The 17458-nt window shown below is 43.6% G+C and overlaps 1 protein-coding gene across 6 annotated transcripts in view; it reads right to left on the bottom strand.

Annotated features, from left to right (window-relative positions):
• Positions 1 to 16435, bottom strand: part of VEZF1 (vascular endothelial zinc finger 1) — a 28813-nt gene extending 12378 nt beyond the window's left edge. For 3 of the 6 annotated variants that reach the window (XM_079955662.1, XM_079955663.1, XM_079955661.1), the window contains exons 1-3: positions 16119 to 16435; positions 2674 to 3392; positions 1960 to 2023 (exon numbers count right to left, since the gene is read on the bottom strand). In XM_079955662.1, the coding sequence (XP_079811788.1) occupies positions 1960 to 2023; positions 2674 to 3392; positions 16119 to 16151 (816 nt within the window). In that variant the 5' untranslated portion in view covers positions 16152 to 16435. The remainder of the gene's footprint in view (positions 1 to 1959; positions 2024 to 2673; positions 3393 to 16118) is intronic. The other 3 variants (XM_079955664.1, XM_079955659.1, XM_079955660.1) reach the window with 3 other exon arrangements.
• Between the last annotated feature and the right edge of the window lie 1023 nt (positions 16436 to 17458).

The following is a 17458-nucleotide window of genomic DNA, read 5'->3' as shown; positions in this document are numbered from 1 at the left end:
TCTGGAAAGAATCTGTGTGTGCGTATAGTGCCACTCAACTATGTGAACCATGAAGTGGTTTGGGAGTTTTAGCACATCTACCAGGCCTAACATGCTTAGCCACCGAAGTACGCTTTTGCAGCTGGTTAGTATGAAGGCAGTATGAAGATGCAGCCAATAAAAGACCAATCTAAATACATTCTGGGATTCTATGAACTGGATACCAACTATGGTTCCAACCGTCTCTTAACTGATGTACCCATTATCCAAACACTGAACAGCACACTCATGTCATAGAGCTGAGTAATACTTAAAGAGGACAAAAGTGGGACTTTTGTGTTTTGATAGCAAGACAGTCTCGCATACCAAACTGCCATGGGGCTTATAAATGCTAGGAATACACACAAAGGTGGTCTCTTGTATTGTTTTCTGCCAACACTCCTGCTTATGATTTTTCCACTGTTCAGCTACATTTAGTTAAATAAAAATCAAGACAAAAACTAAGCACAAAGCATGAAGAGTCATTCCTTTTAATTCAAAGCACTAGCTGGCCATAGCTGAGTCATGGAGAACAAGCTCAGTCTTGCACAGATGAAGCAAGATAGAAGAACAGCCAACTGTTCAATCAACTTAGCCATTTTGCTTGCCTTTAAGCTCAACCTTGTAAACTAGTTGACAAGTTATTAGCCAATACAAAAAGAATTGCTAGTCTGCCTACATATGCATGCAGGTTGTCATTTATGGCACAGTAACAAGTTGCAAGTGGGAAAAAAGAACACAACTATTCCTTCAGTTTACAAAAGCTTAATTATGCAGTCAGCTGAAGGAGATTCCTATTTGCAAACAGATATTTGCAAGTCTGACTTTGGTTCCTAGCTAACTTTTGTCACAAGAAATTGTTTTCAATACTGAGGCTAGAACTGGCAATATTTGCTGAAAATGCCTTAGAATGTGCTTACTGAACTAAGACTAGATATGGTCTCAGGATGGAGGACATTTTCCATTCCACTGAAGGAAACAGTGAAGTTAACATGTTTAAGACAGCAAAACAAGACACTCAGGTAATCCACGTGTACAGTCCTGCTCAAATACAGAGACAAAAATACATTCATGCTTCTATCAAGAACATTTGGAGCATGTACATTCAGCCAAGTAAACATAGCTACACATTTTATTCACTCATTAAATGCATTCATGTACATGCATTCATGTTGAAGAACAAGCGTTATCTAAGCAGCTTACAATGACAGTATTAAAATGCGCTCACACCCATATACACCTCGTATAGACACTGGAATGGTTGGGGCCCATGAAGACAGTCTATGGACCTAACACACCTAACAATGGTCCACAGATTAGGAACATGGGAAGCTGCCTTCTACTAAGAGAAAGCATTGATTCATCTGTCATACCTGGAAACGCCAGAGATTGAATTTGGGAATTTCTGAATTTAAGGAAGATGCTTCACTGCTGAGCTATAGTTCTTTCACTTTCTCTTATGACAGTTAAGTGTCCCTGCTTTGGTGCTCTGAAGCTGGGAAAGGGGAAGAGATTCACCTTGAACTTACATGCTCTTCTGTGACATGCCAAGCTTAGCATAATGGCACAGACATGACCCAACCACTTTGGGCTGGCTACCAAAGTCAGCCCAAGATCAAGGAAGCTGCTACCAGAAGCGGGAGCTTCTCTCTCCCTTGTGCTTTTTCACCTACGCTGTAAAAAGACTTCTGGGCCATTTCAGCACTTAGCCAAAGTCGCCTCATGGAGATAAGCTGAAAGAGTGCTCTAAAGCAAGGTGAAGCCCTACTGATGCAACCTAAAGGTGAGATTCCAAGGATCCATAATGCGACCCAATCTGGTTCTCACGCCCCATTATTTCCAATTCAAAGAGCCCCTATGACATCCAAATCCAGACTCTTGTGTGAAGCAGTTTAGCAGACAGCAAATAAATTTAGCACTGTAGATCACCAAACCCCTTACTTGGCATTTGAAGGGCCTCTCTGTGGAATGAACGTGTTTAACATGACAACTTAAGTGATCAGGCCTGTATAAGGAAGAAAAAAGTAGAGACACAAAGAGAACACATTGTTACACATAACACAGTGTAGGTCATTTATAAAACCCAACATCCTCCACAATAAACGATTAACCAACCACCCAAATCTTTCAAATCCATACTTCCCTATAAGCAGCATTCTAAGTGCATTCCTCAAAGAGGTCACATGGCTTGCCTGTGATTATTTGCAGGTCTGCCTAGAAAAAAAATAATCCCCCCCCCCCGCGCAATGGTATAAATGGGGTATACCCCATTGGTATAATTCTCTTTTTAAGAGAAAGATCTACTAGCTATTAGAACTGGAGATCATCCAAATAGAACAGAATCTCTGCTTCCCCAATATTGCTAGATTGGTACTCTTCCTGGTCTGTATATAATGAGTTGTTTTAAGATCTCCATCCACGGCCTGCTCATGCAAGGTCCAATGCAGACCAACATAAATAATTTTTGTTTTAAATTCACAGGCAGCATGTCCTATCACTTGCAAAATTGCCTTTAGATTCAGATTTTAAGACCCAAGAAGGGTCACTGTCCCCTCCCCCACCCCACCCCGCCTCCCACACTCACTTTCCTTACGGCCCCTTCCCACCCCCACCCCCCGCGCGAACACGGAATGAAAATCCAATACTTGAGCTCGCCTGGGATTTTCTACATGGTACCTCGAAAAGCCTTTTCCACAAACACCACAGGTGTAGGGTTTGGTGATGCCACCCTCATGAGACCTCACGTGATAGGTCATGCGGTCCTTCCTTTTGAAACGCTGATTGCAAATTGGGCACTCAAAAGGCTTCTCATCTGAGTGGGACAGCTTGTGCCTGTTGAGGTGGTAGACGTCACGGAAGGCCTTGCCACACATCTCACAGGCGTGGTTCTTTTTGACAGGCTTACTGGGCTTCTTTGCCGTCTGCGTCACCGGCATGGCCGTGGCACCAGCACTGCTGCTTGGGTTGGTGGCAGAGGAAGACGTAGTGACAGTTGAGAGGATACCTGCGATGGTCGAAACCAGCGTTGACCGGTTGTTGTCACCTGCGATGGTCGAGATTAGGGGCACCATCGTTGCAGGAGCTTTCTTTGGCCGTGACACTAACTTTATCCCTGTGTGGCAGGATTCATGGCGCCTCAAATGGTAGCTGTCCCTGAAGGCCTTGCTGCAGTATGTGCACACAAAGGAGGTTTTCGGTTTCTCCTTTTTAATCCCGACTATGGTATCTTTTAGCGTTTCCGGTGGGGGCTGAGGTTTCTGTGTTATTGGTAATGGTAAAATTGGTTTCTGGTCGGGGGGCTCAACAGCAGAGCTCAGGAGTGGCAGCAAACTGTTCTGTGCTGCCTGCTGTTGGTGATGTGATGCTTCGTGTGCCTAAAAACAGAAATATTAATTTGTAACTTACAAACGCACCACTTAGCTTTGATAAGGGAAGACTGCTCAGAAACCTGTTGAGATGGTAAATTCCATGCATTACCTAATCTGGTAGGGTTTAATTTGGAAGGCAAGAGCTGCCCTTCACTGGAACAGATTTGAGAGGCCCCAGCTCCTAATGTTCAAATGGCACTTAACATTAGGACTGTGCACACACAAGGCAACAAAGGGATTCAAGCTGCACACAGAGAATGCTGAAAGCAAATCTGTACATATCTTACCTTGCTAATTAATACTACCACCACCAAAATTCAGGTTTTTAATTTCCTCGCCCCCCCCCCCATTAGCAAGAGTTAGGAAGCCTGACACAAGAAATGAATGCAAGTTATACAGACTGAGCAAACAGAAGGGACAAGACATCCAAGTTTTACCACAGGCCTGACTAAAGTTGTTTCATTTTCAAGTCATCAGTCAGTCAATCTGCTTTCAAATTTTTGACACTGTAAGCAAGAAACCTGTCTTAACAAATGAATCTTGTTCTCATGTACAGCCAGCCAGCAGTTTGTGGCACACCTTTTATAGAATTACCTCCTCCAGGAGATCCACCTAAACTCGTCATTTTCTATTTTTAGGAAGCAGGTGAAGGCAGTTCATAAAATCTTCTTTATACTTCTTTATATGAAGTACTGGAAACTTGCTATAGCTAGTGCAGGAGTGGGAAACTGGATCCGTAGCTCCCCAACCCACCCCCATGGGCTGAATTTGACATGTGGGGGCTGCTCATCTATCAATCATCTGACATTGCAAATGACATTGCAGTGCTGTGATGCACAGATATCTACTGATAATCAGGATTTCAAAGTGCTGTGCAGTACTTTGAAGCTCTGCTGATCAGCTGATAGAGCTTTTAATACCAAAACAGGTGATTGACAAGTAGGTGTGGCTTGGTCAAAATTGCCTATAAATGGGCCAAAGGTTCCCCACCCTCAGGCTAAAAAATGGAAGAGTGCAGTTTAAGTACTGGTTTAGGCATTTGCTTTTGTTTACTGTATGCGTTTTAAGTAGCAACCAGTATCAAACTTCCGGGTTTGAGGGAAAGCTAAGAGTATGAACCACCACAGAACATGTATAGAGCAGGAGAGCCTACAGAAACAGCTAGTCAGGGCTCCACTTCTGACTAACTCCCTTGTGCTCTGCAGCTGAGAGGAAGGCCAGGAGGGCTGTATACTATATACAGTCGTACCTTGGAAGTCGAACAGAATCCATTCCAGAAGTCTGTTCGACTTCCAAAACATTCGGAAATCAAAGTGTGGCTTCCGATTGGCTGAAGAAAGCTCCTGCAGCCAACCAAAAGCCACAGAAGCCGCGCTGGACATCTGGCTTCTGAAAATCGTTCAGAAACCGGAACACTCACTTCCGGGTTTCAATCATTCAGGAGCCGATTTGTTCGGGAGCCAAGGTGTTCAAGATCCAACGTATGACTGTACTGTAGTGTGCTTTCATCTCATTAATGATCATTTGCCAAAAGTGCTGGGAATGTCAAAATTCCAAAGTCTTCCAATACACCTCCCAAGACATCAAAATCCCAATCCATGCTCCATTAAGAAAGCCACCCACACGGCCACCAATGGGATCAGAATGTTGATCCTCAACTGGCTAACAGGCCAGGAATAACAAGTAATGTTTGGTCCACCTCACCTGTTACTTAATACAACTGTACTTACTCAGCCCAAAGTCACATTTTTTGTATGTTATCAACTGGGGGTGGATTTTGTATGGATTTTAATTGTAGGAGCCAATCTTACTTGGAAAGTGGGGTATTGGTCCATCTAGCACCTGAAGGGACAAACTTATCCAAGAGAAAGGAAAGTAATACTGATCCTTTTGTTCCCAGCAGGTATATTCTACTTTATTCATAAAAGTATATCAGAGCTGTTTAAAACAACTGAATGTAAAACAATGCAATAAAAAGCATACAAAAAGTTAAAATCAAGATCAGCTAACTATTGTGGAAAGATGTATTCGTAACTGCCTACATAAGCCTGATGGAATAGGAAAGTTTTCAGCAGGCATTTAAAGTTTGAAACTGAAGGAGCCTGCTGAATCTCTTTTGGCAGAGCATTCCAGAATACTGGGCTGGTGCCACTAAAGGCTTTGTTTCTTGTCAAATGAACCTCACCAACATAGTTGGTGACACATCAGGAACATCTTTCTGACAGTAAGAGCTGTTTTACAGTGGAACAGACTCCCTCAGGAGGTTGTGGACTCTCCTTCATTGGAGGTTTTTAAGCAGAGGTTGAATGGCCACCTGTCATGGATGCTGTAGTTGAAATTCCTGCATTGCAGGCGGTTGCACTAATGACCCTTGGGGTCCCTTCCAACTCTACAATTCTATGATTCTATCACTCCAGCAGATGACTGAAGTGACTGAGCTGGGATATAAGGGTTCAGGTGGTCCCTAAAGTAGCCTGGACCTAAGTTGTTCAGAACTTTGTAAATCAATACAAAGACATTGAACCTGGTTTGGCATAACATGCTGTCAGCCAGATGCCTCCATCAGCAATGTAGTCATAGCATTCTGCACCAGCTGAAGCTTCTGAACCAGGCCCAAGGGCAGACCCTACACAGTGTGTGTTACAGTTATCCAGCATCGAGGTTACCAATGCACTGACTACAGCATTTAGGACCTGCAGTATCCTTCAGGCTGGAAATAAAGTTAAAGCAGAAGGCAAGCTCAATGCAACTCAGCAGCAGTAAAATTCACAACACAACCCATTTTATTTTGTGACGCGTCTTGAACTGTTTCAAAATATTAATAAAACAGTTTCTCTTATTGCTGATTATTGGGAAGTATATTTATGCAGACTGACTGTTGATGAATTGAACTTTTTTAAAAGAGCAAGTCATCCTAAATAATAGAAAATAGGCAGTAAGGATTGAAAATTGCAGTTAAAACATTTTTTTTAGGTCACTGTTCTCAAATACTTACTGAAAATAAGTTCCACTGAGATTAGGAGAACAGATTTGCATATAATTGGTCTGACCCAGAGAGTCTCACGTAGACTGCCCACTCAGACTGCCACAGTTTTTGTAAATTGCTTTGGGTTACTCTTTTGTGATGAAAAGTGATATAACCAACAACCAACCAACAAACAAACAAACAAACAACAACAGGGTTTTCAAACTTTTTCTCTTCAGTGGACTTTTCCCATTTTGACTTAAGTGCTAAGGAATGGCTATGGGTTGCAGAAGATTCCAAGAAATTTCCAAGGAACCCAGAAAAGAGAAAGAGTTGCAGACCACAAGCTTTGCACTGCAGAGGGTATCTAGTTCAATTTTTAGCATTGCCAAGTAAGATCTCAGGCAACTTGTGATGGGAAAGATGTCTGCCTGAATTTCTGGAGAGCAGCTGCCCGTTAGAGCAGGCTGCACTGGGCTGGAGGAACAAATACTTGGACCATGAGGTTATGCCTTACGTTTATTATCACTCCAGTGGTACCTCTGGTTACGTACTTAATTCGTTCTGGAGGTCTGTTCTTAACCTGAAACCAATCTTAACCTGAGGTACCACTTTAGCTAATGGGGCCTCCCACTGCAGCTGTGCAGCCACTGCACGATTTCTGTTCTCACTCTGAGGTAAAGTTCTTAACCCGAGGTACTACTTCCGGGTTAGCAGAGCCTATAACCCAAAGTGTTTGTAACCCAAGGTACCACTGTATTGACTATTCGACTTCATCACTAAACCTGCTTGAACCAAGCATACTCCTAGAATATAGGTAGGCAGACTTAAGACATGCAGGATCGCCTTTTTCTTTTCTTTTTTACTAAAACCCCAAATCCTCCAACCAGAACAAATGACACACTTAGAATTAAAACACTCTAAACCCAATAACTTGTTTTTAATACAGTACAACTGGCAGAGCTTTCAGTCCTTCCACAAAAAGATCCCCTCCCCTACTCCTAGCTTTCTTCATTTCAGCCATATAATGGGTGAAGGAAATAATTTGTTGTTGCCAACAAATGACACACCAGGAGTGTGTTTTTAAAGTAAATTGCTGGCCAACTTAAATAGCAATGTCACCTGTAAAACCACTGAAGTTTCCACCTTTTTACTATGCCATTCTCTCCCACTATAAACACAGGAGCAAATCCTCAACATAAGAACTGAGGTAAATGGACATTAGAGTTATATAATCCCACCCACAGTAATTTCCCCAAAAGGAAGATAAGCCACTTGCTTTCTAAATACAGGCGTTCATCAGGCGGATATAGTAAGGTGCATGTTTCAGCAAACCATTTTTTTAATTCCTGAGGGGAGCAATTCTTGCAGCTAATGACTGGGTGTATGCCATGCTGCTCAACATATTACATGATCCCTATCTTAATGACAGCCTATTTGGTTAACTACAAGTTACAAATACAATTATAATGCCCAGTCTGCTCTATTAGATTGTGGATACATTACATGGGGGATAACACAACTGTCGACACCAGTCCACTGACAGGAAGGCTGCTTCTGAAAGCCAACCATGAGCCCGCCAGACAGACAGTACAACCAAGTCAGTTGTACTTGTAATAACTTGTCCATGCTGGAACTAAACACAAGGAGCATGTACTGGGAACTCACACCTTCTGACATGTATATATTTAGTAACACAATGACTAAGGCATTCCAGGCTGAAGACAGGTGAAAATAAGAGATGTACTTCTTATTCTGTCAGCAGCTCCTTGGGGAATAGATTTTAGATCGGCAAATATCAAGGATCTGGTGACAACCCAAGAGGTTTCACTTCTAAATCCATAATGGGGCTATGGCCTGCAAGCCATATCACCTGGATGCCATGGAGAGCACAAACAAGCTGGGCTCAAGGACAAAGGGAATGGTTCTAGCTGAACCACACTTCTATAGAGGGAGCAAAGGTAGGAGAGGACATGACATTTGGTTGGATTTCTCACTTTGCAATGTTAAAAAGAGCTCACAAGAGAAATATTCTCAGGTGAGCAACTTTTCAAACGCATGCTAACCTGTGCTTAAGGAATGTATGCATGGCCCTGTTTCTTGGCATTTACGGTAATGAGAGCCTTTGACAGTGCTCTGTATCAGACAGAATAATAAACCAAGGGAGATGTGAGAATAGGTGCTAGCTGTATCCCAGTTTTGAAACTCACTTGCCCAGCATGAAGACAAAAGAGATCCCATGTACACAGTTGCCCAAGTATTCCATGACTCTGCTTAAGAAGGGGCGTGGGGTGGATTCCAGCCATACTCGAGTGTTATCTAGGGGTACTATGTAAGATTTGGCAACCTTAACAAATCTAAGTTGTACTAAGCTTGCTTTCAAAGAAAAGTATTTTAAAACCATAAATGGGTCTCACTGTATAGGACTGGGGAGAATTCAAGCAGAGACTTCTTAAAACTTGCCAGAGTACAAGTTGACCCTGAATGACTGCAGAGAAAGACAACTGTACACACTATGTCATTTCCCAGGAATGAACAGTTTGCCTGTACTCATGCTCCTACTGGAATCAGACCCTATAGGTTCTCTTCAACTGGGCAAATTAATTGTTACCAGTACAGTTTATTTAAATTTTGTCTATAGAGGTAAGAAAAAAATTGAGGCTTGTTTCCTTTCACGCTGTATGAGCTACACTGTCATTTGCTTTTCGATAGTTGGGATTAACCAAAATTAGTCATACATTTTTAGTCTGAATCAGAATCCAGCGTTGAAATGGTTCTTCATTTGAAGACAGACCTTATTGAAGCTGAGTTAAACAACCATGTTTTGAAAGAACCTCCACAGTTCCCTCTGCAGTTCATGTCTAGAGGCACTCCATCAAGTACTAAAGTGAAAAACAAAGCCTTTCACAAACTTTTGCTATTAGAAATAGCTTAAGGAGACTTACAAGGCATGCTGAGTGAGTAAATCCAGGCCATGTTATGCTCACACTAGAGGCCTGCATGAGCCTTGTGAGAACTGGGCTCTCTGGATAGCATAGGCTGGTTCTGAAACACCTGGATAGCTTATTTCAGAGGAAAACAAAGTCTAAACAACATGCAACCCTCTCATGTAAAGGTAAAGGTAAAGGTACCCCTGCCCGTACGGGCCAGTCTTGCCAGACTCTGGGGTTGTGCGCCCATCTCACTTAAGAGGCCAGGGGCCAGCGCTGTCCGGAGACACTTCCGGGTCACGTGGCCAGCGTGACATCGCTGCTCTGGCCAGAGCCAGAGCCAGAGCCAGAGCCGCACACGGAAACGCCGTTTACCTTCCCGCTGGTAAGCGGTCCCTATTTATCTACTTGCACCCGGAGGTGCTTTCGAACTGCTAGGTTGGCAGGCGCTGGGACCGAGCAGCGGGAGCGCACCCCGCCGCAGGGATTCGAACTGCCGACCTTTCGATCGGCAAGTCCTAGGTGCTGAGGCTTTAACCCACAGCGCCACCTGCGTCCCATGAACCCTCTCATGAGTTGCACAATTTCAACCATATATTTTCACTTGAGATAGTCTGACTTAAACCAGTTAACCCACCTCATATACAAGGAACAGCCAGCGGGTCACCCACAACATGGTTTTTCATCATGTCCACAAGCCATTATAAGTATCCCACCAGGCACAGAGTACAGGAAGTGACAAGAGAAGTTCCCAAATATTTCAGCTTCCCTGTTCACCTTTCTGCCATTCTCTACTCCATCTGCACATGGTTTGGAAATTAGATAGCACCTGTGGCCACTTTCAGCAAGGCTGGAAGAGGAGACATTTCTGTCCTTACAGAGTCCTCCACTATATTCCAAGCTGAAAAGATGGGTTTAGGAGAGTCCAGCCTCCCATTATTATGAAGTTAGCTGTTGCTGTCAGGTTTGTTTTTAACATTTATTTATTTCACTTATTTACCTAGGAAATGTACTTCTGTAGCCGACATAGAATTAAAAACCAAATTAAAATATTACAACCCCAAAATTCAATAAAAGCCACCCACAACAATACAATAAAATGAGCAAAGCATAAAACAGAACATGCAAGTCACTAATTACTAATTCACGATCAGTAGCACATCCCTCCAAAAGAAAAAAAGAAAAAAGCCTGTGCAAGTTCGTCTGTCAGATGCAGCATCTGAGAGTTTATTGAGACCTTTGAAATGATTGCTCACTGAAGATAAATGGCACTGTGTTGTTCTTTGGCGGGGGGGGGGGGGGGTACTTTCCAAGGCTAGGTAATGTGAGTGCCCAATTTTGTATGAATTGCACAGAACCTTTTTTGCCCCAGATGCTCACAGGCATCTTTAATATAGCAGGGATTGGAGGCTGGATGACCAGAGCGTGAACCCAACACAAGGTTCCACTTTTCATCAAGATTTCAACTAAAATATCATAATGATCCTGTAAAACAATTGCAGCCAAGGATGCAACCACTGGAAACCCAACTCAGACAAGCTTTAACTCTTTTACTATATGTTTATTTCCCTGTAGGCTCTACACAAAAAAACTGAAGACAGTAAGCATTCGGAGCCCAATTATCTTCATACAAAGTTTTTACATATTTTAATACACTGCACACATTATCTACGATGGCAGCCTGCAAGCAGTTCTCAGCAGGGGGCCAGGGCCATAGCCACCTCTATCAAAGTAGCCTGTTAGTGATTAGCACAGCTCCTACATCTGCTTCCATGCCCTTCCCTTTACCTCTGTTGGTAACTGAGGTACCAATAAAAAATAATGGAAGGGAAAGATTTGGCCCAAGGCACCTAACCTAAATCACATTATCAAGGCACAAACATATCAGTTCAAAATGGAACACAAATCCTTCAAACAAGATTCAAGAAACCACATTTTAATAAGAGCCTTTTAAAGCTTTTGGGTTTGTGTGGACCCAGCAAGAAACTATGGTTTAGCATCATTAGAACAAGCTTAGCTTCTCTCTGGACTTGCACACTCTTCTCCCCAACCCCCATGCAACCATGAGAAGACATTTAGGCCCTCTTTTATTACCAGCAACTTGCCATTTTGTCTACATCTTGAAAAACTGAATTATTTTACTATGGTTAATAGAAACAGTCTAATTTCAAACCATAGTTAAAAGAGGCTGCCATGCTTTCACTAATCACCAGTAAGATTTAGGGTTCGGATAATAGACTAAACTGTGGTTTATCTGAAATTGAAGTAGAAGCTTCCAAACTCTTCTTTGCAGCCCCACCAGGCAAGGGGGAACATGAAAGTCTGAGGGAGACTAGGTCCATTCTTTTAACACAAAACCTACGTTAACTGTTAAGATGGCTGAACTCTATATACTCATAAAGCTTTCTGCTATAAAAGTAATTTGAACAAGGATATGTACTTTAAGACCTGGGTATCTCACCTTGCTAAGAGTTGCTGAAACTGCTAAATCAATGTCCCTTTTCTGCCAAAAGCAATGGTTTCTGTGATTCCTAATGATCTCTTGCATTAAGGCCTTCTAAAAAAGGATCAGAGGCTAAATGGTAAATGAGGGCATGAGCATTTGACTATCTTTTGTTAAGTCATTTTCATTCACTTGCAGTGTAGTTTTTATTTAGCCTGGGATTCAAATCAACAGCTTATGATTTTCTTTCTATTACTGTGATTTCTGTGATAGAAAACAAAACAGTTTCAAGACCCAGGGTGGAAGGATTGGCATTGTGAACTTTCATTGCCAGAAGCAAAGTTTTTTTGCACTGAAGCCTTGATGTCAGAGCAACCAATTAGCATAAGTGAGTCATACCTTGGTTGCATTATTAGATGGGTTATCTTTCCCCCAATATGTATTAAACATGCAACGTGTACTTCCTAGGCAGCTATAAAATCTGCTTTAACATATACATAAGCTCAGACACCGGTGTGTAGGCAAAAGTTACTCAGGCTTAAAACCTCCACCTTGCTTCAAAGCAGGACATTTTCAACACATGAACAAGATCAAAAACCTTTAAAAAGTGGGGGGAAATCCATCATGCATACTAATTGACATTAGCATATTTTTATGAAGTTGACCTCCTTATAAGATTAATTTTTACCCCAACTCTGAAATACTGTACCAAATTATTTAGCTAAGCAGTAAAAGCCAAGTGAAGTACAAATATAACTGTGAGACAGCCATTAAGGTCCTAACATATATTTTCACAATAATCATTCCTTCAAGTGGTTATTATGGAAAGAAGCCAAGGGAGTAGAGGTTGGTAAAGAGAAGAAAAAATGTATCTTATAACCTATGATTCACTAAGGAGATTAACAATGTTCAAATCTCTAAACAGGGAAAATAATCAAACCCATCATTGGACTGCAGATGTATCACTGCTAGAATCTGCCTATGGTAAAACATTTCATTCCTTGTATTCAAAGATAAAAGTCACACAAGAGCTCTTAGTTATCACAAGCTCAAACAGATTCTGTTTTCAAGAGGATTTTTTAAGCCTGCATCCAAAGACTGGGCACCTAAGCGAATGACTCATCTTTGTACTTGGGTGACTATTTTCCTTTAGAAGAGAAAGACTGCAGTGCATTTGCCTCAGATTTATTCCTTCGCTTCATGTTTTCAAACTGGAGTCATGCTTTGTATTTTAAAGAGAACAGAAGACTCAGTGGGAAAATGACGCAGACTTGTAATTTGCAGAGAGGATTATTTTACCTTCAAGAAAGAGGGGGAGAAGAGGTATTGTAATTAGTTTACTTTTTCCAAGCTAAAAAAGGGGAATGGTTTGTAATCTAGGGTCTCACTTGGATTGTAGATTTAAGGAGGAAGTAGCTTGGCATGCTGCATTCCTTACAGAATATTAATGCTTTTAAGTGACTCAAGTTGTAGGCTATAAGGCATCATTTTGACTACATTATTCTGGCATCTTTTTAAGAAAAAGCAGTTAATGGGAGTTTTGTTTTTCAAAGGGGTTAAAGCAAGGAGAGCTGCTTAATAGAAGACATGTTCATCATTCACTCAGGCCCTGGTTTTAGAGAGCAATCCCTCGAAAATTATCATGGGCAAGTATTCTTTGAAATCAAAACTGCAGACTAGTAAATTGATTAGGACCTGAACATATCCTGCCCCCACTCCAAATGGTTTGTCCCAACATTTTCTTATTAAGTCAACAAATTCCAGCTACATTATCAACATGCTCTCTCCTCAAAGAAGCCCAGTATTTGATTCCACATGCAGGTAAGGGGATTCCTGACCTATATCCCAAGAATGAGGGTTAGGCGTGGAAATTAAAATAAAATTTGTCCTTAAGACTTGCCCAAAGAACCACTTAGAAATAATTTTCAGGAGACAGTGGACTACTTTCCTAACAGAAGAATAGTAAAAACCCAGGGGGTAAGTAGAAGGGCTTTATGTGACAGAGTAACAGAGAGGAAACAGAATAAGGGAGAAGAGAATAGTAATTTAAAGTAGGAGAGCAGAACAAAAGGGTAGAGAAAGTGACAATTTTTTGAAGAATGGGCTAAGAGGAAATGAAACATGTGAATACACATCTTTAGAAAAAAGGGAGAGGAAACAGGACAAACTGGAGAAAGTGATAAATCTTTAAAGAAAAAATATGCTTTAAAAGTACATGGTAAAAACTGGGGGGAAACAAAGAAAAAAGGTAGAGGGAGCAGAAAGAGGGAAAAGGAACCAGGAGGCACAGCAGATAGAAAAATATGAGGGCAAAAAAAGTAGTAAAAATGGGAGGACAAAGTTGCAAAAGGTGGAAGAGCATAATTGTTTAGGGAACAAGAATTAGTAGCTCAGTTCAAAACTGGAAAACAACAGAAGAGGGCAAAGAAGGGGAGGAATACAGAATTCCACAAGCCAAAGTAAGGAGGGTCAAAAGATCAATGATTTGCAGGACAGAAAAAGAATGAAAAATCAGTAAAACTGGCACCACCAAAAACATGGTTAAAAAAAGAGAGGGAACAGTTAAAGGTAACATGCTGGGGGTAAGGGCGGCCAAAAAGCAGCAACTTACAAAGTAAGAAATTCCAGAGTAGCCGTTAGTTTCAGAACACACACATACAGACATAAGGCCCTATTGCACCTTAAAAGACTAAAGGGAAAGTGCCGATGATGGGAGTAAAAGGGGGGATAAATGCAAATAAAGCACCAAAGAAAACATAAAAGCAAAATAAATGGGGCAAGGGGGAGGGAGTCACCACTTATTTTTAATAATAAAAGGCAGCAAAAGTATCTTGGGACAAGAGAAATAATGCAGACCAAAAACTACTAGGAGCCTGGGGAGTAAAAGGTGTCGAGAATCTTTAGAGGGGGTAGAGAGGACATGGTAAGGATTAGTTAAGGAGTCCCAAAGCAGCAGAAGTATTGAGGGAGAAAAATAAGCAGCTCAAAAACACAAGATGTAGAGGAGATTGAAGTGAATGAAAAGTATGCAGAAAATCCTATTTTCCATTGTGGGAGCGAGGAGAGAAAAATAATTTAAGATTCCCAATTAAACACGGGGTAGGGGACGAGATGAAAAATGCAAAAAGAGTTGAGGGGAGAGAAGAAAGTAGGGTGTACAGAGAATCTCATAGGAGGCAGTTAGTTAAACATCCTAAAGAACTGGAGGGAGTTGGAATAAAGAATGCAGCAGAAAATGTGGTGGCAAGGGAAGGAGCAAGAGAGAGAGTGCACAGAGAAGCTCATGGAGGAAAGAGGGAAAATTAGTAAATGAGTCCTAAAGAACTGGGGGGAGCCAAAGAATGCAGCAGCTGAAAATGCGAGTGAGGAGAGGGATATACAAGGGGAGGGGAGATTAATTAAAATCGTAAACAATTAGAACATAAAAAAGAACTAAGAGCACACACACACATATATATATCAGTAGAAAAATCCGGTGGGGTGGGGAGAAAGAAAAACTAATGTGTCAAGGAGTTTAACATATAAAGGAGCACGGATACTTGAGCACAAGATGAGGAAAAAGCACAGAAGCACCAAGAAGTACAATTATATATATGGGAACAGGTTTTGTTCCCCTTAAAAGCCACCGATATGAGCCCAAGATTGGGGGGGGGGGGACTCTAGCTCAATGGCGGGGGAGAAAACACTGGATGGTCCCCTTAAAAAAACGCAACCTCGGCCACCAATATCTGAGCAAATACGATGAGTAGACGGGAGAGCGGAGGGCAGCCACCACTCCCCAAATTAAAAAAAGAGAGAGCTCGAATTCCTCCTTCTTTGGGAAGAAAAAATGGACACACACACAAAAAAACACCAGCCAGCAAAGTATTGGGGGGGGGGAGAGGAAAGCCACCTCCGCAAAACAGGTTTGTGTTTGTTTTTCGGTAGTGGCGGGGCTGCTGTTTCGGACGCAGGCGGCTGCGGGGGGGGGGGGGAGGGAGGGAAGGTGCGGGAGAGAGGAGAAAAGAGAGAAAGAGGGAGAGCGAGCGCGCTATAGCCGGCCTCCCACAGCGCCGTAGAGAGCAGCTACATTCTCCTCCCTCCCTCCCTCCCGCTATTCCGCCCCCCCCCCTCGCGCACGGCTATTCTAGCCGGGGGGGGGGGTCGCCCGCCGCCGCCGCCGCTGCTGCTGACAGAGCGAGCCGGCCCTTTGCAAGAAGAATCAGGGCCTGGCGGGGAGGGTTGCGCGGGGGGGGGGAGGCAGGCAAGCGCGGGCGGGCGGGAGGGAGGGAGGGGGGATTGGGGGAGGGAGAGGCGGGGACATTTAAGGAGGGGGGGGGCTTTTCAGAAGTGCGCGCGCGGTGCGGGGGGGGGTGTTGGTTTTTGAAGAGGGTGGTCGTCTTTTCTCCCCTCACCTGAAAGAGGAACGCGGTCCAATTGGCTTCCATGGCTTTGGAAGCGGCGGCGGCGGCAGCCGGGAATACGGAAGGTTATATATATATATATATGTTTAAAAAAAAATAAAAAATTGTGCCTTCTGTATATAGATAGATAAGAGTTATAAGATATAGATATATATATATATATATAAATGGTGCCTCCCTCTCTCTCCTCAGGCCCGGCGGCCTGGTCTTTTTGCGGCTCCTCACAGCGCCCGCTCGCTCTTCCTGCCTGCTCGCCTCCCTCTCCCTCTCTTTTTTTTTCCCCTCTCTCTCTCTCTCTCTCCCCCGCCCGCCCCCCTCCCCTCCTCCCTCCCCCGGGCCCCCAACTACATGGAGCCGACAACAAAGCACAAGCGGCGGCGGCTGGGGCTGCTGCGGCGGCGGCGGCGGCGGAGGAGGAGGAGGAGGAGGTGGAGAGGAGGAGGCTGCTCAACATGGCAGCGCCACAGCGGCCGCGCTTCCGCTAACCCGCGGGCCGTACCATCACCCCGAATAGGGGGGTTCGGCGGGGAGAAGGGAGAGGGCGGAGCCGGATGGGGAGCCGGGGACCCCGCTCCTCCGCGCCCTGGCCCCAGGGGGGCTGAGCTCCGGTGCGGTGCGGGGAAGAGAGGGGTGAAGGGGAGCCCGGGGGGGAGGCGCGAGGCGAGGGTGGTGAGGAGGGCACCCCCGCGGAGGCGCGGAATGGGACGGCCCGCTCTCCTCAGGCTGCTGAAGCGCGGGGCGTGGGGGGGGGGGGGAGGAAGAGAGAAGCGTTTGAGCCTTTTTTGAGCTGTGAGAAGATGGAGGAGAGAGGGCTGAGGGTGAAGGCCCGGGCTGGTCACCAAGGCTATTCCCCGTCCCGCCCTCACTTTTTTTAAAAATAAAGCCAAACAGAGTGTCCTGTGAGGTTGAAAAGCAGGGAAGAGGAATTCCTGTCAAAAACAGCATCTGGGAGTGGAGGAATTCCATTTTTCCCTGAGAAGTATTAAAATCCACAAAAACCTCCTTCACACAAATATGTATAATAGGTGTTGCTTAGCGGGGAGAAATCTCCCCAAAGACAAAGGCATACGCAAAATAAAACCCAACCACACACACAAGATGACAATAGGAATTATTTTATCAAATGGGCTTCTCGTTTGCCTTTCAAAGCATAATTAGCTTGTTACAATGTTCTGAAATCAATGTCACCATTCACAAATAATGAGACCAAGCAGAGCAGGGTAACTCTTCCATGTCAAGCTCAAATCCCCAGCCTAAAATTCAAAACTGCAACATTGGGGAAGTTTAGAAAGTTGCATCCTGCAAAAAAAGAATCCTGCCATTTACACCAT

Source organism: Podarcis cretensis (assembly GCF_951804945.1).
Source record: "Podarcis cretensis genome assembly, chromosome: 15".
In the NCBI taxonomy this organism is placed as follows: Eukaryota; Metazoa; Chordata; class Lepidosauria; order Squamata; family Lacertidae; genus Podarcis; species Podarcis cretensis.
The sequence above is the reverse complement of the archived record's forward strand: the minus strand, read 5'-3'. Positions and strand labels throughout refer to the sequence as shown.